Source organism: Vulpes lagopus, chromosome 14, assembly GCF_018345385.1.
Source record: "Vulpes lagopus strain Blue_001 chromosome 14, ASM1834538v1, whole genome shotgun sequence".
Lineage (NCBI taxonomy): Eukaryota > Metazoa > Chordata > Mammalia > Carnivora > Canidae > Vulpes > Vulpes lagopus.
In genome coordinates, this window is record NC_054837.1 from 7,461,732 (window position 1) to 7,485,453 (window position 23,722).

Genomic DNA, 23,722 nt, shown 5'->3' on the forward strand with positions numbered 1-23,722 from the left:
GGTGAAATTCTTGCAAAACTACGCGAGCTGCTTCCCAGACCAGCGGTGACTTCGAGCTGCCTTGGCCCAAGCGCTCAACACTCACAACCTTGTCTTAAAGGAGGCTGGCGGGGGCCTGAGCGACGGAGAGGCGCGGTCCGCGAGCACCGGGAGCTCCTGGAGCCCGCGGCCCCGGCGTCCTGCCCCGCGCCCGGGAGGCCGCGACCCAGCTGAGCGCCCGCGGGCCGGGGGAGCCGCCTGGACTCGGCGCGCAAGGCCTTGGGGGCCGCACCTCCACCCGCCGCCCGCCCGCAGCGCGGAAACGCTCCGCACCGGGAACGCCCGCCCCCTCCCCTCCCCTCCTTCCGTCCCTCCCTCCCCTCCCCTCCCCTCCCCCCGGGCTGCCCCCCGCCGGCGGCCCCGCCCGCGCAGGTGTTCGAGACTTCCGGGACGGGCGGGGGCGGGGAAAGGGGCGGGGCTCGGGCGCGGGGGCGGGGCTCGGCGGGAAAGGGGCGGGGCTCGGCGGGCCGGGGCGGGGCCACGGGGGCGGGGCTCGGCGGGCCGGGGCGCGGGCGCGGGGCCGGGGCTTGGCGGGCCGGGGCGGGGCCACGGGGGTGGGGCTCGGCGGGCCGGGGCGGGGCGGGGCGCGGGGGCGGGGCCACTGGGGCGGGGCTCGGCGGGAAAGGGGCGGGGCGCGGGCGCGGGGGCGGGGCTCGGCGGGAAAGGGGCGGGGCGGGGCCACGGGGCGGGGCTCGGCGGGAAGGGGGCGGGGCCACGGGGCGGGGCCACGGGGCGGGGCCACGGGGCGGGGCCACGGGGCGGGGCCACGGGGCGGGGCCACGGGGCGGGGCCACGGGGCGGGGCCTCCTGCGGGCCGCGGGGACCTGGCGCGCCGGCGGGCGCGGAGGCTGCGGCGGTCTGGCGGGAGCGCCCGCGGCCATGTGGGGGGCCTGGGCGGTCGGCTGTCTGGTGAGTGGGCTCCCGCGGGCGCGGGGGGCGCGGGCCGCGGGCCTCCTGCCCGGGGGCGGCTGCGCTTGGCGGGGACCGGCGGCCCGGGTGTTCTCTAGGTGCGCTGTGCCCCGCCGCGCGCGGGTTCGGGTCGGGTGGGTGCGCGCGGGGAGGGACGGAGCCCGGGGAGGATCGACTCCGGGGAGGGGGGTCGAGCCCGGGGAGGGGACCGACTCTGGGGGAGGGGATCGAGGCCGGGGACGGGGACGGAGCCCGGGGAGGGGATCGAGGCCGGGGAGGGGGACGGAGCCCGGGGAGGGGTCGAGCCCGGGGAGGGGACCGACTCCGGGGAGGGCAGCGACGGCCGCGGGCGCAGTTTCCCAAGAGTTCAAAGATTCAGGAGGGAAGCGCCCCGGGGGCAGCGGGAACCCTGAAGCTCCAGACCTGACCTTTCTGGGCAAAGTTATCCTGGGGCCAAAGGCGCCCGGGAGGCCTGTTTACCTTCCCATCGCCGCGCAGAAAAGAAACTGCTTTTGTTTCCCTTCCGGGAATCCTGCTCCCGCCGCCCGCGGGACGCGCTCAGGCCGGGGCGTCCCCCCCGTCCGCCCCCCCCGCAGCCTTCCCCCGTCCCCCCCCGTCCGCCCCCCCCGCACCCTTCCCCCGTCACCCCCGCCCGCCCGCCCCCCCGCAGCCTTCCCCCCTCCCCCCCGTCCGCCCCCCCGCACCCTTCCCCCGTCCCCCCCGCCCACCCGCCCCCCCCCGCACCCTTCCCCCCACCCCCCCGTCCGCCCCCCCGCACCCTTCCCCCGTCCCCCCCGCCCACCCGCCCCCCCCCGCAGCCTTTCCCCCACCCCCCCGTCCGCCCCCCGCACCCTTCCCCCGTCCCCCCCCGTCCGCCCCCCCCACCCTTGCCCCCGTCCCCCCCCGTCCGCCCCCCCCCGCACCCTTCCCCCGTCCCCCCCCGCCCGCCCCCCCCGCACCCTTCCCCCGTCACCCCCGCCCGCCCGCCCCCCGCACCCTTCCCCCGTCCCCCCCGCCCACCCGCCCCCCCCGCAGCCTTCCCCCGTCCCCCCCGCCCGCCCCCCCCGCACCCTTCCCCCGTCCCCCCCGCCCACCCGCCCCCCCCGCAGCCTTCCCCCGTCCCCCCCCCTGCCCGCCCGCCCCCCGCACCCTTCCCCCGGCCCCCCCGCCCGCCCCCCCCGCAGCCTTCCCCCGTCCCCGCCGCCCGCCCCCCACCGCAGCCTTCCCCCCTCCCCTCCCCGTCCGCCCGCCCCCCCCGACAGCCCTTCCCCCCTCCCCCCCCGTCTGCCCCCCCTCGCAGCCTTCCCCCCTCCCCCCCGTCCGCCCCCTGCACCCGTCCCGTCTCCCCAGGGGGGGGGGCGTCCGCCCCCCCCCCCCCCCCCCCCCCCCCCCCCCCCCCCTCCCCCCCGCCCCCCCCTCCCCCCCCCTCCCCCCCCCCCGCCCCCCCTCCCCCCCCCCCCCCCCCCCCCCCCCCCCCCCCCCGCCCCCCCCCCCCCCCCCCCCCCCCCCCCCCCCCTCCCCCCCCCCCCCCCCCCCCCCCCCCCCCCCCTCCCCCCCCCCCCCCCCCCCCCCCCCCCCCCCCCCCCCCCCCCCCCCCCCCCCCCCCCCCCCCCCCACCCCCCCCCCCCCCCCCCCCCCCCCCCCCCCCCCCCCCCCCCCCCCCCCCCCCCCCGCCCCCCCCCGCCCCCCCCCCCCCCCCCCCCCCCCCCCCCCCCCCCCCCCCCCCCCCCCCCCCCCCCCCCCCCCCCCCCCCCCCCCACCCCCCCCCCCCCCCCCCCCCCCCCCCCCCCCCCCCCGCCCCCCCCCCCCCCCCCCCCCCCCCCCCCCCCCCCCCCCCCCCCCCCCCCCGCACCCTTCCCCCGTCCCCCCGCCCCGCCCCCCCCCCCCCCGCAGCCTTCCCCCCTCCCCCCGTCCGCCCCCCCACCGCAGCCTTCCCCCCCTCCCCCCCGCCCACCCGCCCCCCCCCCCCGCAGCCTCCCCCGTCCCCCCCCGCCCCGCCCCCCCCCCCGCAGCCTTCCCCCGTCCCCCCCGCCCGCCCCCCCCGCACCCTTCCCCCGTCCCCCCCGCCCACCCGCCCCCCCCCCCCGCAGCCTTCCCCCGTCCCCCCCGCCCGCCCCCCCCCGCACCCTTCCCCCGTCCCCCCCGCCCGCCCCCCCCGCAGCCTTCCCCCCTCCCCCCGCCCGCCCCCCCGCACCCTTCCCCGTCCCCCCCCCCGTCCGCCCCCCCCTCAGCCTTCCCCCCTCCCCCCCGTCCGCCCCCCCCCCGCAGCCTTCCCCGTCCCCCCCCCCCCCGTCCGCCCCCCCCCCCTAGCCTTCCCCGTCCCCTCCACCGCGGCCCATGGTGGCTTCTGCTCCTGCCGGAAAGCTGGGCCTTGGCCACCCCCGGGAGCCCCTGGCCACGACTGCGGCTCGGTGGCACGTGGAAGACACTTGGTTCATTTTTTTGAATCTTTTTTTTTTTTGAATTTATGATAGTCACAGAGAGAGAGAGAAAGAGAGGCAGAGACCCAGGCAGAGGGAGGAGCAGGCTCCATGCGGGGACCCGACATGGGACTCGATCACCGACCCGGGGTCACGGCCTGGGCCCAAGGCAGATGCTCCACCGCTGAGCACCCCGGGCCCCAGACCCCTCCTGGGGGTGCGGAGGCTCCTGAGCATCGTGGGTTCTCACTTGATTGGGACCGACCCAAGTTCCCAGCAGGGTGCAGGACGGTGCACAGGTGCCACCTGAGGCCAGTGTCAAAGCCCCCTGGGGAGGGGGGGCTTCATCTCCATCTTCCAGGGGCCGAAATGGAGGCCAGAGAGCCCGGGGTTCAGCGGAGATCACACAGCTGCCGGGAGGGGCAGCGCTGGGGTTGATTTAGACCCATTTCCCAAGTGCACCAGCCTGCGCCCAAGGCTGAAAGGAAAGAGATGGTGATGCCTGGAACGGTCTTAGGATTGGGGAAAAAAGAGTGGCTCAGCGGTTTAGCGCCTGCCTTTGGCCCAGGGCGTGATCCTGGAGTCCCGGGATCGAGTCCCACATCCGACTCCCTGCATGGAGCCTGCTTCTCCTCTGCCTGTGTCTCTGCCTCTCCCTCTCTCTGTGTGTTTTTCATGAATAAATAAATAAAATATTTGAAAAGGAAAAAAAAAGGATTGGGGAAAAAAGAAAAACTGGCGGGCTCTTTTGGGAGTCATATGCAATATTTAGGTCCCTTTTGAAACCCTTAGAGAAATCTCAAGATTCAAAACTGAGCTATTTGTACAGCGCTGACTCGCTCTTTACTTCCTGTGCTTAACCCCCACGGTACTGCCGTGTTGGTTACTTTGAAAAATCTCAGCTCTGGGGACAGCAATATGGTAAGTGTAGCAGAATTATCAAAGCCCAGAGAGAGCTACACTTGTTTAACTTTTCTGCGAGGCCTGTATTTAAAACACCAGGAACACTTTGTATGTACCGAATATGTTTGGTATCTGTAATATGTTTTATTTATGATTACATAATAAATGGCCTAGGAGCTGAAGAAATTTAAGTTTTATTAGATGACATTTATAAAGGCAGACAAATAATTCTTTCTCCTGAAAAAAATCTGACACAACCCTATCACTTAATCACTGTCTACATTTTGTAAACTATGCTCCATTTTTCCCCCCTGACGTGACCCTTATGTGTAGTTACACAGAATCCTTCCTCGCACCCACCACGTGCCCAGTAGCTCACCCCTATTATTATTATTTTTTAAGATTTTATTTATTTATTCATGAAAGACACACAGAGAGAGAGAAGCACACACACAGGCAGAGGGAGAAGCAGGCTCCATGCAGGGAGCCCGATGTGGGACTCGATCCCGGGACTCCAGGATCACGCCCTGGGCCAAAGGCAGGCGCTAAACCACTGAGCCACCCAGGGATCCCCTCACCCCTATTATTATTAAAGAAGTTTCCACGCTGTCATGTCATCTCGTGTGTGTCCAGCAAACACTGGCTTTTGCACCTTTGCACTTAATAGTCGCAAGGTTAATAAAATGGGGGTGGGCCTGCCAATCACACGGAACCCAGAAGCAGATGGGTAGCATGTTGGGGGCCTGGGGGTAGATGGGACGGAGCTCCCTCATTTTCCCTTTCTGCCTTGTCCGCCTGGTCCTCCTGCCTCTGTTGCTGTCCCCTGTCCCTTACCCTGTGCTTCTCTTCTTCCCACCTTCCTGGAGTTCGTTTTCCTTCTTCTAGTTTCTAGCTGTTGTATCTGCGGCACCTACAAGAAATCAGTTTGAAATCCCCAAACAATTTACAAATGTCTAACGGAGATTTTTGAAAAAGCATCACATAATTTAGAAATTTGTGTGAGAAATAGCTGTGGGCAGTGCTTTCTCTCTTCCTACCTTCTTTTCTTTTCTTTTCTTTTCTTTTCTTTTCTTTTCTTTTTTTCTTTCTTTCTAACCACATGGCTCTGGTAGGTTTTGTCATGTACTGTTGAGGTCTGTGGTCAGGCAGTTAAGTTACTAGATGCCCAATTTCTTCTACGTTTCTTAGAACACTTGTCCTAAAATTATGCTGAAGGGAAAGGAGAGGACATTTGGGGGAAAAAAATTAACGTATTTATAAAGAATCATATGAAAGATTTTCAGTGGAAAAAATAAAGAACAGTTGTTTAATTTATATCATTTAACCATTTTCCTTAAACCAGCCTCAGAAAGATGAAATGAGTACTTTTTTAAAGTAGGTATTACTTAGATCGCAGAGGAGTTAAAAAGTTTTTAAAATGAAGCAAATTTACGAAACTGTAATTTAAAACAGTACCAACCTGGATGGAAAGACACAAAACTCCCGAATGATGTCAAGATTGGGAGGCAGAAATGAGATTGATACAAGGAGCCCATCAGAACCACCATGTGAGATGAAGGAAGGAAGATGAAGGAAGTCTCCTCTGGCGGATTAGAGTTTATTCTAGAGAAAATAAATTTTATTTCTTGCCCTAAGTTTAAAGGGGGGGAAAGCAAAGTAGTGAGAGGCAAAGGAGACCAAGGATTTGGATGCAAGTCTCTTTGGGACACTAGACGAGTCATTTACTTCTAAAGGACCCCCATAGTGGGACCCTCAGCATCTGCAGGAAAGGCGATGCTGCTGGGGTGCTGGGGGGGAGGGGGAGCCAATGACTGTGGTACAACTGGCAGTTGGAGAAAATAGCCAACACTTAAGAGATGTTTAAAAACCTGAGTAAGGAAATCCCCCACTCGAAAACCCCTAGTGAGCAAACTGTCTTTTGGTAAATTATCTCAGGTCCCAAAAGTCCCTCAATAAGCACATGTTTTGTAATAGGTACTAAAGACGGTCACCTTGTGATGAAAACCAATAAAGGGGCCTGTACTAAAAAAGTGGATCCAGAAGTAAAAAGCAAGTCGAAACCAAGTTGAGGACAGTGGATCTCTTTCTTCTCCTTCAGTAGATACAGGTAGAGAAATTGGCCAGATGATGCCAAACAGTGACTTTTGAAAAAATAGAGTCATTCTTTATTGTATATCACCTAAAACAAGATTTTTTTTTTTTTTTTTTTTTTTTTTTACGTTTTACTTACGGCCTGTTAGTTTTGTCCACACCTGTCCATAGTTGAGTGCTACTTATAGTCTGCTTTCTCTCACTCCTTGGACACACAACTTTAATCTTACAGTTTGTAGTGGATACATGTACAGCGAAGGCTTTTATTCAGTGAACCTGAATTTCTAGAATTCTTATCATTTATTATTTATTACTTTTTGGGTGATCTACTGTCATAACAAAACCATTTCTAGTTGTACTGGAGTCTACCTATATTTTATTCCCGAAAAAAAATTATTTGTAGGACCAGTGTCTGTATCGTAATGCTTAGTATTTATTGCGTTGTTTTTGCTTATCTGTGTGTATCTGTTTGCAAAAGTTGGAAAACAGCATTTAACCAGCTAGAAAATCCTTTTGGTTTTCTGGAAGACCCTTCTTTTTTTTTTTTTTTTTTTTTTGGAAGACCCTTCTTTTAAAAAGAAAAATAAAGCACCCATCGCTTCTTAAATGGCTGGACTGCTGCCCCCAATGAAGCCTCTTAAACAGGAACAAATAATTCCACCTACTTGCCAGCCTTTATTTTCTTTGAAGTGAGATAGAAGTAGTGGAGCTCTAGCTAGACAGAAAGATGGATCCCCGTGAGATTGGCAGCTCCGCCTTCACCAGGAGGAAATGAGCTGGTTCTGCCCTTTGAGCTCTGCTTGCTTCTGGTTTTGGAACGCACTTTGTGCAGCCACGCCGCTCCCATCCCTGGGCATTTAGAAACAGCCGCCTCTGTTGGACGACTGGCCCGAGTTCCACCAAGGATGTAAGGATGACCGTGAATTTAGTGTGGAATCAGGGCATTTTGAGCAAGGCCGGCCTTGTAACTTATAAATTACCAAATCGGACTACAGCTCACTGGGCGGCTGTACGCAGCCCCCCGAGGCAAGCAAGCCTGTGCTGCAGGTGTTGCTCAGCTGCCCACTGGGGTAAACTTGCAGGATCAGAATGAATGTGGCCACGGAGCCGTGGATGACGGACTGTCCTCCGTCCAGTGATGCCAGGTCCCAGATTTACTCACGTCTGCGTTCTGGGAAGCAGTACAAATGCAGGACGTGAAAAACATCGATACTTTTGATTTCTGAGGGCAGAGGCCTTGGAAGAGAGAGAGAGAGACTGCGAGGGCTCAGAGCGTGTGGCTTGTGCCCTTGCCCCTTGCTGGTGACCGAGCTTCCGTTTCCAGCCACCCCCCACCCCCCCAAAAAAAGAATCCTTGATCAAAGTAGACTTCCCATGGGTGTCTGATTGGATTTAGGCCTGATTTCCGAAATTGAGCAGCCACTGCCCCAGACTATGGTGTTTTGTCTGTTTAGCCCACGCGGGATTGATACGTACAGTAAATACACACAAGTACCTATTTTGAATATTGGTTGCCCCCTAAACGTTGGAGGATTTTGGTTACTCCTGAAAAATGGAAGACTTGGGCCCACCCGCCTTGTGGCCCCCACTCCCCTCACCTCCCCGTTTCCAGGAGGCGCCCTGTCTGTGCTGCGTCTCCGGCCCCCAGCCCCTGGGCAGCGACTCTGTGGCCCTCCCATTATGTTTTCTCCACCAGGATGACTCCTCTTCCTTCAGGCCAATTTTTGGAATCATTATTTCTCCCCAAGAAGCAGACTTGGCGATTTGCAAACGCGGAGCGTAGAGGCTGTTGGTCTGTAAACCTCCGCAGCTTCTCCCCTGTGACTATGGTGGCGGCTGCCCTAGGTCTTCCCCTGTCTGTCCTCGGCCTGTGGTGAGCATCCCCCGAACTGGGAACTTGCCAGGGATGATCTCAGGGACCCTGATTCTTTACGTCCGTGGTGGGACCTGCACCATTTTTGTTGTTGTTGTTGTTTTCAGGGCATCACTCCCTGTGATTCTGAGGTCTATCACAGTTTTGAAGACTATTTTTTTGTGATTCTGAGGTTTATCACAGTTCTGAAGACTATTTTGTGAACTGTAGCTCTAAAATCAAAATCTAATCCCAGGTAGAATTTTCTAGATTCCCTCATTTTCCTTTATCGTTGCTTGATCACTCAGAAGTCTAGCCCGTCCCTTACGCCCACTGCCTCGACTCGCTCGCTCTCTCCTGGTTTCCCCAGAAACTGGCCTTAAGGCCAGTTTTTTTATGTACACATTTTTTAAAAAAAAAAAAAAGAAAGAGTGGATCTTCACTCCTCTGTTTCCTGTAGAAAAACATATTTCATTTCTCTGTATTTCACTGATGCACCTGCTACAGAATGTCACTGCTCTTTCCTTATTTTTTACACTAATATAGGGGAAAAAAATATGTGCCAGAGTTGGTTACTGGTCCTGTTAGAATTTCTTTTTCGTCACAGGTTCTAAATAACTAAACGTCAGCCAGCCAGCAAGCGGAGTTAGCGCAGCTCCATTTCTTGTGCCGTTTACAGGACGGGGCTCAATCTAGAAAAACTTCACCGACTCTTCGAGGCGGCTGTTAGTCATTCTTGCTGTTCGAAGAGCTAGCCTGTTTCACTGCCTCGAGTCTTTTTTCTTTTTTTTTAATTTGCTGCTTTAAAAAATTATTTTCCTGTTTGCTTTGAGCTTCACTAAGAACAGAAAAAAAAGGTGATGATTTTTTTTTTTTTTTTTTTTTTTTTTACACTTCCTTTTCAAATCCTAGCTCATCTCAGAGCATCTGATTCTTTGGTGCAACCCAAAGGGTAGTCCCAATTTTTTCCAGCCGGTGGCTTCATCCAGCACGGGGTGTCACCCTCGCTGGCGTGTCAGATGTCCCGTTTTGGCCGTCCCAGAACGGGGACAGCCTGTTGCACCGTGGTGAGGCCTTGGGGGCTGTCCTCCAGCTGGCTCTGCCCGCTTCATTCCTCGTGCAGAGATGGGCGAGATCCGCGGGCCCCGAAGGCTCAGGGCCGGTGCAAGGCTTCTAGTCGGGGGGGCTGCCTCGTGGAGAGTGCAGTCCCTTGGGCATCGTGGCTGCTCTGGGCAAGTCCGCACCCTTGGGGGACAGCCGGGTGCACCCCGCTCCTTCCTGAGCTGCAGCCCAGGGCAAGGTGTCCGCCTGAGGAGGGCTGTCCTGCCCCTGCCTTCGGACCCTGGGGATGTTGCCTCGCCCTCGGGGAGCTCCCATCGCACCTGCCCCGCACCCCCACCATGCACTTGCTGGAAGGTCTCAGGAATCCGGGGTGGAATCAGGGTGCCAAGCAGGAGAGGGGCCCCGGGTCGCAGGAGCCGCACCCGCAGCATCGGGTTCCAGCTTTCCGTGCTTTTCAGCAGTTGAATCTGTACCATTTTCTTCAGTTTCTGGTGAGACGTCAGAGTTGAACGAGGGGAACATTATTATGTCCCTGTAAACCCCCTCTTCACGGTAGTGGGGTCACGGACCTCAGGCAGGTGTCGCTTCTACTCAGTTTGGGTGCCGAGGCTTGTGTTCCATTATCTGTTGCAAACAGGACTAACGGGTCTCTTCCAGGTATGGACAGATTTTTTTTTTTAATTTTTATTTTATTTTATTTATTTTATTTTATTTTATTTTATTTTATTTTATTTTATTTTATTTATTTTTTAAAAAGATTTTATTTATTTATTCATGACAGAGAGAGAGAGTGAGAGAAAGACAGGCAGTGGGAGAAGCAGGCTCCGTGCAGGGAGCCTAACATGGGACTCGATCCCGGATCTCCAGGATCAAACCCCCGGCCGAAGGCCACGCTAAAACCACTGCACCACTGGGGCTGCCCAGATTTTTTTTTAAGCAAATTTATTTTATTAGAGAAATATGCCATCACGTCTTTATTTCCTAGCACGCCCGATGCAGTTGCTACGCATTAGCGATTCTTCTCTGATCTAGAAGAGGAGCTGATATTAATGGGATGATCGAATGACCCACAGATAAAGCAAGAAGTGGGGAACCATCGCCACGAGAGAGAGACTGATGCTGATAAAGATCTTTTGCTACAAGTTGCGTGTCATGCCTTGGACAAAGGTCATAGATTCAGACGTATTTTTAAAGATTTATTAGAGAGAGAGAGAGAGAACAAGCATGTGAGCACGAGTGAGGGGAAGAGCAGAGGGAGGGGGAGAGGATCCCAAGCAGACCCCAGCCCCGCCGCCGCCCACCGAGCCCGGAGCTCAACCCCAGGAAAGTGCCATCGTGGCCTGAGCTGAAATCAAGAGTCGGACGCCGAACCGACTGAGCCGCCCCCAGCGCCGCAAACTTGTTTTAAAAAATGAGTCGTGCAGATATAAAGCGTAACTGCCCCCCCCCCGCCCCCATCAGTGCACTACAGGTAACCTGCCCGTGGGCAAATCTGCTTTTGGAGACTTCATACCCACTTTCTCTTACAGCCAGTGTGTTCCTTGCCTTGTAGTCGCAGAACCTGGCACATAGTAGATGCTCAAGAAATGTCTGTTGGACCGAAGAGGCAGGGAAGCTAGTGTGCTCGGCAGTGTCCCTGTGACCGGGGCGCCAGGCTCGCTTGTCCTGTACACACAGTTGCTCACGCACAGGAGGGCAAGCTGGGGCCCGGGGTCAGGCCTCTGGCCCCTCGGGTGCAGGGAAGGAGCACTGTGAACGCTGCTGGGGGACTCGGGCCAGTCCTAGTTCTGCCTTTTGCTGGACAATGTCCCTGGTCAAGGACATATTTTCTTGATACTTTGGTATCGCTTTCCCTCTTGGAAGACTGAATGTTAGGAATGCTTTTCTTTTTTTTTTTTTTTTAAGATTTTATTTATCTATTCATGAGAGACACAGAGAAAGAGAGAGAGAGAGAGGCAGAGGGAGAAGCAGGCTCCATACAGGGAGCCTGATGCAGGATTTGATCCCGGGACCCCGGGGTCACGCTCTGGGCCAAAGGCAGGCACTCCACTGCTGAGCCCCCCGGGGGCCCTAGGAATGCATTTTTGCAGACATCCATCCGGAATAGAGGCAGGCAACCACATCTCCCTCACCCCTCCGTCCTTGGGGGTCCCGTGACACCTGTGACCTGAAGGGGATACAGGCCTTAGTGACAGAGGGGGAAGGGCTAGGAGGGAAGAGGCAGGAGCGCCCGTGGCAGTGGTTTCTACATGAAGAACATTTAGTTCTCTCGACTTGGAAGATGCTAGTATTATTACTGTACCTTAAAATAGGGGAAAAAAATATGTGCCATAAAAACCATGAGCAAGGATCTTAACAAAAATCCTCAGAACTAATACTTAAAATTATTTGTGATGTTTGACAATAGACTACATATTCCACCTAAAATGAGAGATTATTTATGTTTATGGTTAGACCAAAAAAAAAAAAAAAGAAAAGCAAAAGCAACTTAGGAAACCAGAGAGAAGAATCCATCAGAGGCCGCCCCCAAATGCTTCCATACGTCTTAAAGGGCTCATTTTTCTAAGAAATTCTAGTCGATAACTCAGATAATTCTGACACAGTATTGCTTAGACTGATAAGCTTTTATCTGTGGAAGAAAGGGACCCAAAATAGACTACAGCTTGGTTTCCCCCCCCGAAAGAAGTTCACCTTTTTTTCTGAGCAAAACGTGAAGAAAATCCTAGCTGAGTCATTGTGGGGTTGGTTAACCAGACAGGCTTGCGACCCAATTGCGTATTCCGTGGTCGCTTTATAAAATGGGAAGAGATAAAACATGTCACATCATGAAACAAGAAGAGATAAAAACCCAAGCACCGGGTTTGGGAGAAATTATCACTTTTTATCCTCATAATAACCCTTCAAGACGGAGCGCGCTCTGGCCACTTGTGGGTCGCAGTCGAGGATCAGCTGGTTCCATGACCTCCCTGAAGTCATTTTGAACTTTCTTGGTTTTTCCTTCTTTGTTCTCTTGTTCCTCGCTAGAGCTTCATGGCGATGACAGTGATAATAACAACGTAATAATCATGCGGTGCCCCGGGCGCCTGCATCTTCTGCGCGGAGCTGCAGGGCTTTTATGATCCCAGCAGACCCATGAGGAGGCGACCGTTTCCGCTTTATTTTATTTTATTTTTTAATTTTTTTTCCGTTTCCACTTTAGAGATGAGGGAACAGGGTGATGGGCACTGAGGGGGGCACTTGGCGGGATGCGCACTGGGTGTCATGCTCAGTTGGCAAATTGAACTCCAGTAAAATAAATAAATAAATAAATAAATAAATAAATAAATAAATAAATAAATAGGGCAGCCCCGGTGGCTCAGCGGTTTAGCGCTGCCTTCAGCCCAGGCCGTGACCCTGGAGACCCGGGATCGAGTCCTGCATCGGGCTCCCTGCATGGAGCCTGCTTCTCCCCCTGCCTGTGTCTCTGCCCCTCTCTCTGTCTCTCTCTCTCTCTCTCTCTGTGTGTCTCATGAGTAAATAAATTTAAAAAAAAAATCTTAAAAAAAAAAAGAGATGAGGGAACAGAGACTCGGGGAGTCCGGGTGCCTCTGCCCACAGCGACACGGGGGTGGCAGCCAGGGTCCCCTCGGATCCCAGGGCCCAGCCCTCCCTCCCATCCACAATGTTCTTCCTGGGGTGCTTGGGTGCGTGGGGCCGTGGGTGTCAGCAGGTGCAGCCGCAGCTGCCGCCCCACACCTGCTCCCCGGTGGCCTCGCCCCACTCACTGCAGCTCTTCTGCTTTTCCTTGGCAGACGCTCGCCTCCATCGCTGGACTGTGGCCCAGGGGGGTGAAGGCTCAAGTGACCGGCCTCAGCTACAAAGTGTTGAGATCGGGTAGGAACGTCACCATGGGAGACGTCAGGTGCTGGGAAGACCCGCTTCACGGGAACAGCCTGTGCTGTGATGCGTGTCCTCCTGGTGAGTCCGCAGACCCCCAAGGCAGCTTGAGCATCGGGCTCAGGAGGGGTCACTGCTCCTCCGGCGCTTGGTCCTCCTGCGTTAGGACGTTATCAGGGGAAAGAAACAACAACTAGGAAATTACCTTCCCGAAACGGGTTTGTTCACCTCTTTCCTGCGTGGCTGCTGTGGACGCGAGGACAGGACATTCACAGGTGACGGGTGCCCCTGGAGGGAGAGGCTTTCTCTCTCTTTTTTTTTTTTTTAAATATTTTATGTATTTATTTATTCATGAGAGAGAGAGAGAGAGGCAGAGACACAGGCAGAGGGAGAAGCAGGCTCCATGTAGAGAGCCCGACATGGGACTCCATCCTGGGTCTCCAGGATCACGCCCTGGGCCTAAGGCAGAGGCTCAACCGCTGAGCCACCCAGGCGTCCCTTTTTTTTTTTTTTTTTTTTAATATCTCTCTCTTTAGCTCCACTTTTCAGTGGCGAGAGAAGACGGTCGGAATTTCAAGCTTCTCACAACAGAACTGATTAAATATATCCTCGCAGCTGGAGCTCGGACAACGAGGGACCCCCACCCTCAGGAGGTGGATCTCTGACAGTGAAGGACCTCCACCCACCCTCAGGAGGTGGATCTGGCAATTCCCCTCAATCAGGAGGTCTCTGAAGCCTGCAAAATGCATTTGCATTTTTTGCAGCTGAAACTAGACGAGCTAGAAGAGCAATGGGCGCAAACCCAACGGTCTTTTAACCCCAGCGGTTTGAAATGCAAACCAATCTCAGGTCGGAAATCCTTCGAACAGGAGCAGATGGGACGTTTCACAAAGTGTCGTCGAGCGGCCCTTTCCTGCAGCTGGAGCCGAGCTGGCACCAGCTCGCGGTGTCGGCGTCTCTGCTGCGCTGTGAAGTGGGACGGGGACGTCCGGGGAAGGCCCATGGGAGCTGCCGCGAGGCCGTGGGCAGCAGGTTGTGGGGCCCCCAGCAGCCGAATGGCTCAGGGCCTGTGTGCGGAGATCCTACCGGCCCCCTTGCAAGGCCCCCCATCCAGTTGTTAGTGACCCTCAGGGAAGCTCTGCCTTGCCATCCAGCCCATTCATACTTAAACCTATTCACGTGTACTCTCCTCTGGAGAGGAATCTGGAATGGCTCCCTGGCTTTCTTATAACTTGCCAGGTACCATCTATTTGTCCAGGAGCTAAGATCCTCCTTTATTTATTTATTTATTTATTTATTTATTTATTTATTTATTCATTTATTTATTTATTCATTCATTCATTCATTCATGAGAGACACAGAGAGAGAGAGAGAGGCAGAGATGCAGGCAAAGGGAGAAGCAGGCTCCCTGCAGGGAGCCCGACGTGGGACTCGATCCCAGGATCCCGGGGTCATGCCCTGGGCCAAAGGCAGGCGCTAAACCGCTGAGCCACCCGGGCTGCCCTCCTTCATATTTTTAGAACTTAAAATGTCGGTTCAAACAAAATCAATATGCTTTGCCCATCAAGCTGCCAAGGATTTGTGTCTGTTTGCTTTTCTTTTATTTTGCATTTTTAAAAAATTTTCACTTAAGACGTGCCTTTAGCCCTGGTGGGTTTGCCTTTGAGATAAGAACCCTCATAAACCACAATTGGAATGTAAGTCGTTGGAACCCTTTAAGAAAGAAATTCGGATAGGTGGGCCCAAGACTTGAAACTGTTCATGCCTACTGATGCAGCAGGGTTATGGGGGACACGTATTCAAAAGTAGTCAGAAGTCAAGGAAAATGTACGCATGATGTTCCGTTGTGATACCCAGGGATTCGGATTGTTTTGGGGGAATTGGAGTCTTCAAGAGTTGGAATGTCTCCATCAACTATGTCATGTTTTCTGACGTAGCCTCAATGTATACATTCCCCAAAGGAATTTCTTTTCTGGGGTGGGGGTAGGTGAGGGAGAGAGAGAATCCAGAGCCGGTGCCACGCCCAGTGTAGAGCCCAATGCGGGGCTCGATCCCACAGCCCTGAGCTCACGACCTGAGCCAAAACCAGGAGTCGGACGCTCCCTGATGGGAGCGCCCCAGAGCCCCCCAAAGGGGTCGCTGGCCCACCTGCCTGCTGGATTCACGGACCCTGCTCCACGCTCCAGCGCCCTGGGGTGCTCGGCACACACTAACCCGCTTCCTGCTCCTGGTCCCTCTTGTGGGGCTGTAGGCTCGTCGCTCTTCCAGCTGCTTCCAGGTCTTTATGCTCGTTGGTATTGTGGAATTAATATGTAATTTAACGAACTATTATATGAGCCAATGCTGTACAAATACAGAGAAAAGACAGATTCCTACTTCTGTGAAAACTCATTTGCATGTTTAGAGGATTTAATTCGGGATGAGCTGCTAACGGAGTTGTTGGTGAATGAGAGGAGGTCAGAATCAATGGGAAAAAAAAATCACAGACCCCTTGAAAGCCTTTCATATAAATTATTGGTACCTGGAAGGGATTTTTCCATCAGAAAGAGAGGAAGCAAGGAAAGAAGGGAGAGAGGGAGACAAAGAAGGATGCAGGGAGGAGGGAAGACAAAGAAAAACAGGAAGGAGGCATTTTGAAGGTCACTTACATGAGGAAGAATCTGGAATGCGTATTACTCTCTCCTTCGCTGCAAGGCTGGCCGATAATCACTCAGTTATATTTCGCTGATTAAAATATTCACAGTATGGTTTTCGATGATACCCTAGGTGAACCAACAGTTCTGATTACTTGATCGACAAGTGCTTATCACCCACCTTACCCAATAAGAAGGATTCTGGGGCACACGGCACACGTGGCACACCTGCGTATACTCCCACGTGTACGGGGTCCCCACGTGGATGCACCAAGATAACCGTGACGCTCCCGCAGCGGTTGATATGGAATTGCTCCTACCCTCCCCTAACTTTTCCAGGTTCTATTATGCTCAGAAACAAATGTATTTTTTATTTTTTATTATTTTTTAATTTTAATTTAATTTTATTTTATTTTTTATTTATTTTTATTTATTATTTTTTATTTTATATTTTTTATTTATTTTTATTTTTTATTTTTTGTTATTTTTAATTTAATTTAATTTTATATTTTTATTTTTTATTTAATTTATTTATTTATTTATTTATATTTTTTTACTTTTTATTATTTTTTATTTTAGAAACAAATGTATTTTAAAATCTCATTTTTCAAGACAATAGGAGCGCCTGGGTGGCTCAGTGGGTGAAGCAGCAACTCTTGATTTCGGCTCAGGTCGTGATCTCAGGGTCATGAGATCGAGCCCCGCGCTGGGCTCCGCACTCAGCGAGGAGTCTGCTTGAGAGTCTCTCTCCTGCCCCCAACCCGCTCACTCACGCTTTGTCTCTCTAACTAAAACAAATTTACTAAAGAAACCCAAAACAACCACTCATTTTTGATATTTTGATAAATTTGGGTTGTGTACGTTGGAGGAGAGAAAACCCCGTGTTTATGGTCGTGCGGTAGGCATTGTGCTAGGCGTGTTCTGCAGGGTAATTCTTTAAAGGGGCCAATTCGTCTAGAAACCACGATAATACTACTGGCAAACCAGCAAAATTCGACAAAATTGTTCTTTGGTTCAGCGCTCTCAGACATTGCCGTGATGTTCCACAGCCCCAACGCATGGTATTTGAATTTGGTGCCGGGTTTTCAGAATTCATTTTGTTTTCTTTGTTGACTGCACAATATCGCACCTGTCTCCATCTCATGATTTGCTTATGTAGTATTTTGTTTTCTTAAAAAGAATGCTGTGAGGTTATTGAGAACGTCGTGTGCCCAGGAAGGAGCAAACGTGTGGGGCCGATTAGACTCGGCCTATTCTTTTTAATTAGTTACACCAAGAATAACCAGAGCCACTAGCCATACTTTCCTCTTAGATTTTCCTTCGTGCTTTCTGTCTCTTTCTTCTTCACCCTCCGTCTCCTGGCCCTAATCCCCAAGGCACATACCACCACTTGACATCATAGATTGGTCCAGGCATTGCCTGCGTCCTCCCTGGAAACGCGAAGCCCTCGGAGACCTAGACTTTGTCATATTTCCTTCAGGATCTCTGGCTCCTGACAGGGCCTGACCCACAATAGGCATTTAATAGACACTTGCCAAATAAGTGAAGTTTCAGCATAAAGCATTGTCATCCAAGGCTTCCTGACACCAATACAATGACTCGCTTTATTTGAAAAGTAAAGCAAATGTGAGTATTACTTATAATCGTGTGAATTAAGACAACAAACCTCATAGCAAATTTTGTTATAGATATGCTCATGCCTTCCCATCAAAACACACTCTGTGCCTGAATGGCAAAAAAAAATAGAAAGAGGAATGGATGTGAACCTCTGCCCCCTTTGCAAGAAAGTTACTATAGGCTTCTGTGCATGTGGTCATTCCGTGCATTAAAAATAGTGTAGCTCATCCTCCGGTGTCTGTAGGCACAGTTGTTGGGTGACTCTTTGGGCTTTTATCTTGGGAGACTTCCCGTGTGTTGACATGATTTTTATGATGACTGCCCCCCCCCCCCGCCCGCCACTGTGTTTCTATACCATTAGTCTGACGACTCTGACTCCCGCTCCTCGTCACCCCTGCATATCTCCCACGCTGTTGCACATCACCTTGTGTTCAAACGCCGCCTCCATTTTTCTCTTGGGCAGGCACACGGAAGGAAAGTGACTGCACGTCTTATGCGGGTAAATCACACTGTGTGCCCTGCCAAGAAGGGGAGGAGTACACAGACAAGACGCATTTGTCTCCTAAATGCAGGAGATGTGGAATCTGCGATGGAGAGCATGGTAAGTGTCTTTGAAGCCATCAGAAAGGCCGGTAGTGCCACTCCACGTAGAGCCATGTATAATGCACTTTGAGGTTTTGAGGTTGGGAACTACTCCGGTGCCGGGTTGGCATATGGGAGTGGGCAGGATGGAGCTGGCTGGAGTGAAGCAGCGCCAGGTACCGAGCTAATCACTAGTCTAGACATTTGCGTATCAAATCTAGGCAATTTTCCCAGAATGATGAAATATGAACCTGGTGAACAGGTGTGTAAATTTTGTTTTCCTGCCTTGATTTGTGTTCTTGGTATAGCCGGCAAGAGCTCAGGAGCCTTCTGATACAAGGACAGGAATCCAAGAGGTGGGTGGGAGGCGGAGGCTCCCTCCCCTTTGGAGATCTGTTTTGTCCTGATTAATTCTAACTGAGGACCGGAATTTTTATGGATGCCTCAATCATGAGAGCCTGGATCCAGATGTAACAGAAAAACTCCCTAGTTTCATTTCATATCAAGAAATCCCAGGACATAAAGCTTTTCTTGTCCCTTTTTGGGCCCTAAAGCAATGTTTCTCCACCCTGGCTGTATGTTAGGATCACACAGGGAACTATGAAAAATGTTCACATTTAGGTCCCACCTCAGAGCAATTAAATCAGAATCTCTAAGCAAGGGCTTTGGGATTGGTCTCACTAAGTGTTGACTAGGGCCTGATACTCTGCATTTCCTTTTTTTTTTTTTTTTTAAGATTTTATGTATTTATTTGCAAGAGAGAGCAAGCAAGCATGAGTAGGGGAGGGGCAGAGGGAGAGGGAGAAGCAGACTCCCCGCTGCCCCCGAGCTGGAAGCATGACACGGGGCTCGATTCTGGGACCCTGAGATCACGACCCCACCCCCCAAGGTGGGTGCACGAGCCATGTCCTAAGTAGCCAGGCTGTACAGGAACGGGGCAACCGTTCCAGCAAAAGTGGGGCTATGTTGGTTGCTGGACTGTCTGTCTGTCCTCTTCAAACCCTGCCCAGTGATTTCAACTGCTTCACCTGGGGTTGCCTCTTTTGCAGGTGAACGCTACCTGTGTGTTGCAGAAGGTGTGCTGACGTAAGGGTAGATCGCGAATCTTCTCTCGCGGCCCTTGCTCATCAGCTGCTGTAACTAATAGTCTGCAAACTGGCTTTCTAGGCTTAGAAGTGGAAAGAAACTGTACTCAGACCCGGAATACCAAGTGCAGATGTAAACCAAACTTCTACTGTGACGTCTCTCCGTGCGAACACTGCAACCCATGTAGCACGTAAGTTTTCATCTTTCTTTTTTATTTATTTATTTATTTATTTATTTATTTATTTATTTATTTATGATAGTCACAGAGAGAGGCAGAGACACAGGCAGAGGGAGAAGCAGGCTCCATGCACCGGGAGCCCGATGTGGGATTCGATTCCGGGTCTCCAGGATCGCGCCCTGGGCCAAAGGCAGGCACCAAACCGCTGCGCCACCCAGGGATCTTACTTTGATCAAGGTGCTAGATGTACCTTGACAGACCATGTCATCCTGGGGGGGGAAGCAACACTGGCTGAGAGTCAAGGATTTGGCTTCTAGTCTTGCTCCGCCTCCAAGCCACTAGACAACTACTGGTTCGTTCAAGCATCCAGTCTCCAAACGTTTATTGAATACCTCTAGGCCCCCAGGTCTGGGAGGGCCTCACGATGGTGGGACGAGTAGGGACCGTGGGGGAGGGACTAATGTATGAGAATAACGATAATAACAATACGTTGACCCTTCAACCACATGGGTTTGAACTGTGCAGGTCCACTTATAAGTGGATTTCTTTCAATAAGTGCAGCACTGTAAATGTATTTTCTCTTCCTTATCATGTATTTTATTTTATTTTGTTATGTTTTTGACAGAGAGAGAGCGTAAATAGGCGGGGAGGAGGGGCAGAGGGAGAAGGAGCAAGAAGCCCAAGGAGGCTCCACGCCCAGCACAGGCCCAGCACAGAGCCGTAGGGCTCCATCTCCCGGCCCTGAGATCATGACCTGAGCCAAAAGCAAGAGTCAGATGTTTACCTGCCTGAGCTGCCAGGCGCCCCTTCCTTTTGATTTTTAAGTAAAATGTTCTTTTCCCTAGCTGACTCATCGTAAGAATACGGTATAAAAACGCATGTAGTACATGAAATGTGTCGATCGACCATTCGTGTCATCAGTAAGGCTTCCGGCCGACAGTAGGGTATTAGAGGTTCCGCTTCGGGGGCGTCAGCAGCTACTTGAGGATCATCAACTATGTGGGGACAGAGGGGAGGGTCAGGGCCCCAACCCCCACGTGGTTCAAGGGTCGGCTATAGTAATAGTTCTAAGTCCCTGGTAATCTCAAACACCGGAACCTCCTTGTTGTCATGTTGACTCCTTGTCATCGGTGAGCTAACAGGCTTACGGGGATTAGGTGACTCGCCAGGCACGTGGAGTTGGGGCAGGGCTGAGCCAGTCTGACCTTCGTGCTCAGATACCGAGGGTTTCCTCCCGTGTGTCCTGCCCACCATGGGACACCTGAGCGCAGGCTGGGTAGGCTTGCTGAGCAGGGTCGAGGGCAGGGGCTGTCGACCCGTCGTTTTATTGTTCAATGGGACTGTTTTGAAATAGTTTTTTGCAGTTTATGACTTTAAGAACATTGCTTTACTCCCAATTTTATTTTTTATTTTACTCCCAATTTATTACTTTTTAAATAATTTTTACTCCCAATTTTATTTTATTTTTTAAAGATTTTATTTATTTATTCATGAGAGACACAGAGAGAGAGAGAGAGGCAGAGATGCAGGCAAAGGGAGAAGCAGGCTCCCTGCAGGGAGCCCGACGTGGGACTCGATCCCAGGATCCCGGGGTCATGCCCTGGGCCAAAGGCAGGCGCTAAACCGCTGAGCCACCCGGGCTGCCCTCCTTCATATTTTTAGAACTTAAAATGTCGGTTCAAACAAAATCAATATGCTTTGCCCATCAAGCTGCCAAGGATTTGTGTCTGTTTGCTTTTCTTTTATTTTGCATTTTTAAAAAATTTTCACTTAAGACGTGCCTTTAGCCCTGGTGGGTTTGCCTTTGAGATAAGAACCCTCATAAACCACAATTGGAATGTAAGTCGTTGGAACCCTTTAAGAAAGAAATTCGGATAGGTGGGCCCAAGACTTGAAACTGTTCATGCCTACTGATGCAGCAGGGTTATGGGGGACACGTATTCAAAAGTAGTCAGAAGTCAAGGAAAATGTACGCATGATGTTCCGTTGTGATACCCAGGGATTCGGATTGTTTTGGGGGAATTGGAGTCTTCAAGAGTTGGAATGTCTCCATCAACTATGTCATGTTTTCTGACGTAGCCTCAATGTATACATTCCCCAAAGGAATTTCTTTTCTGGGGTGGGGGTAGGTGAGGGAGAGAGAGAATCCAGAGCCGGTGCCACGCCCAGTGTAGAGCCCAATGCGGGGCTCGATCCCACAGCCCTGAGCTCACGACCTGAGCCAAAACCAGGAGTCGGACGCTCCCTGATGGGAGCGCCCCAGAGCCCCCCAAAGGGGTCGCTGGCCCACCTGCCTGCTGGATTCACGGACCCTGCTCCACGCTCCAGCGCCCTGGGGTGCTCGGCACACACTAACCCGCTTCCTGCTCCTGGTCCCTCTTGTGGGGCTGTAGGCTCGTCGCTCTTCCAGCTGCTTCCAGGTCTTTATGCTCGTTGGTATTGTGGAATTAATATGTAATTTAACGAACTATTATATGAGCCAATGCTGTACAAATACAGAGAAAAGACAGATTCCTACTTCTGTGAAAACTCATTTGCATGTTTAGAGGATTTAATTCGGGATGAGCTGCTAACGGAGTTGTTGGTGAATGAGAGGAGGTCAGAATCAATGGGAAAAAAAAATCACAGACCCCTTGAAAGCCTTTCATATAAATTATTGGTACCTGGAAGGGATTTTTCCATCAGAAAGAGAGGAAGCAAGGAAAGAAGGGAGAGAGGGAGACAAAGAAGGATGCAGGGAGGAGGGAAGACAAAGAAAAACAGGAAGGAGGCATTTTGAAGGTCACTTACATGAGGAAGAATCTGGAATGCGTATTACTCTCTCCTTCGCTGCAAGGCTGGCCGATAATCACTCAGTTATATTTCGCTGATTAAAATATTCACAGTATGGTTTTCGATGATACCCTAGGTGAACCAACAGTTCTGATTACTTGATCGACAAGTGCTTATCACCCACCTTACCCAATAAGAAGGATTCTGGGGCACACGGCACACGTGGCACACCTGCGTATACTCCCACGTGTACGGGGTCCCCACGTGGATGCACCAAGATAACCGTGACGCTCCCGCAGCGGTTGATATGGAATTGCTCCTACCCTCCCCTAACTTTTCCAGGTTCTATTATGCTCAGAAACAAATGTATTTTTTATTTTTTATTATTTTTTAATTTTAATTTAATTTAATTTTATTTTTTATTTATTTTTATTTATTATTTTTTATTTTATATTTTTTATTTATTTTTATTTTTTATTTTTTGTTATTTTTAATTTAATTTAATTTTATATTTTTATTTTTTATTTAATTTATTTATTTATTTATTTATATTTTTTTACTTTTTATTATTTTTTATTTTAGAAACAAATGTATTTTAAAATCTCATTTTTCAAGACAATAGGAGCGCCTGGGTGGCTCAGTGGGTGAAGCAGCAACTCTTGATTTCGGCTCAGGTCGTGATCTCAGGGTCATGAGATCGAGCCCCGCGCTGGGCTCCGCACTCAGCGAGGAGTCTGCTTGAGAGTCTCTCTCCTGCCCCCAACCCGCTCACTCACGCTTTGTCTCTCTAACTAAAACAAATTTACTAAAGAAACCCAAAACAACCACTCATTTTTGATATTTTGATAAATTTGGGTTGTGTACGTTGGAGGAGAGAAAACCCCGTGTTTATGGTCGTGCGGTAGGCATTGTGCTAGGCGTGTTCTGCAGGGTAATTCTTTAAAGGGGCCAATTCGTCTAGAAACCACGATAATACTACTGGCAAACCAGCAAAATTCGACAAAATTGTTCTTTGGTTCAGCGCTCTCAGACATTGCCGTGATGTTCCACAGCCCCAACGCATGGTATTTGAATTTGGTGCCGGGTTTTCAGAATTCATTTTGTTTTCTTTGTTGACTGCACAATATCGCACCTGTCTCCATCTCATGATTTGCTTATGTAGTATTTTGTTTTCTTAAAAAGAATGCTGTGAGGTTATTGAGAACGTCGTGTGCCCAGGAAGGAGCAAACGTGTGGGGCCGATTAGACTCGGCCTATTCTTTTTAATTAGTTACACCAAGAATAACCAGAGCCACTAGCCATACTTTCCTCTTAGATTTTCCTTCGTGCTTTCTGTCTCTTTCTTCTTCACCCTCCGTCTCCTGGCCCTAATCCCCAAGGCACATACCACCACTTGACATCATAGATTGGTCCAGGCATTGCCTGCGTCCTCCCTGGAAACGCGAAGCCCTCGGAGACCTAGACTTTGTCATATTTCCTTCAGGATCTCTGGCTCCTGACAGGGCCTGACCCACAATAGGCATTTAATAGACACTTGCCAAATAAGTGAAGTTTCAGCATAAAGCATTGTCATCCAAGGCTTCCTGACACCAATACAATGACTCGCTTTATTTGAAAAGTAAAGCAAATGTGAGTATTACTTATAATCGTGTGAATTAAGACAACAAACCTCATAGCAAATTTTGTTATAGATATGCTCATG

At 52.2% G+C, this 23,722-nt stretch overlaps 1 protein-coding gene across 1 annotated transcript; it reads left to right on the forward strand.

Moving 5' to 3' along the window:
• Positions 1 to 825: 825 nt before the first annotated feature.
• FAS (Fas cell surface death receptor) lies at positions 826 to 20,108 on the forward strand. Its single transcript, XM_041728978.1, has 5 exons — positions 826 to 948; positions 13,068 to 13,233; positions 17,866 to 18,003; positions 19,034 to 19,060; positions 19,152 to 20,108. Exons 1-5 carry the CDS (start codon positions 919 to 921, stop codon positions 19,262 to 19,264), a joined length of 474 nt encoding a protein of 157 aa, XP_041584912.1. The 5' UTR covers positions 826 to 918; the 3' UTR covers positions 19,265 to 20,108.
• Positions 20,109 to 23,722: the final 3,614 nt, after the last annotated feature.

Bases quoted from the DNA above. Each gene is read 5' to 3' on its own strand.
- FAS (XM_041728978.1), top strand. From the start codon at position 919: ATGTGGGGGGCCTGGGCGGTCGGCTGTCTG. The intron at 13,234-17,865 runs GTGAGTCCGCAG...TCTCTTGGGCAG, and splicing joins CTGTGATGCGTGTCCTCCTG to GCACACGGAAGGAAAGTGAC. The intron at 18,004-19,033 runs GTAAGTGTCTTT...CCTCTTTTGCAG, and splicing joins AATCTGCGATGGAGAGCATG to GTGAACGCTACCTGTGTGTT.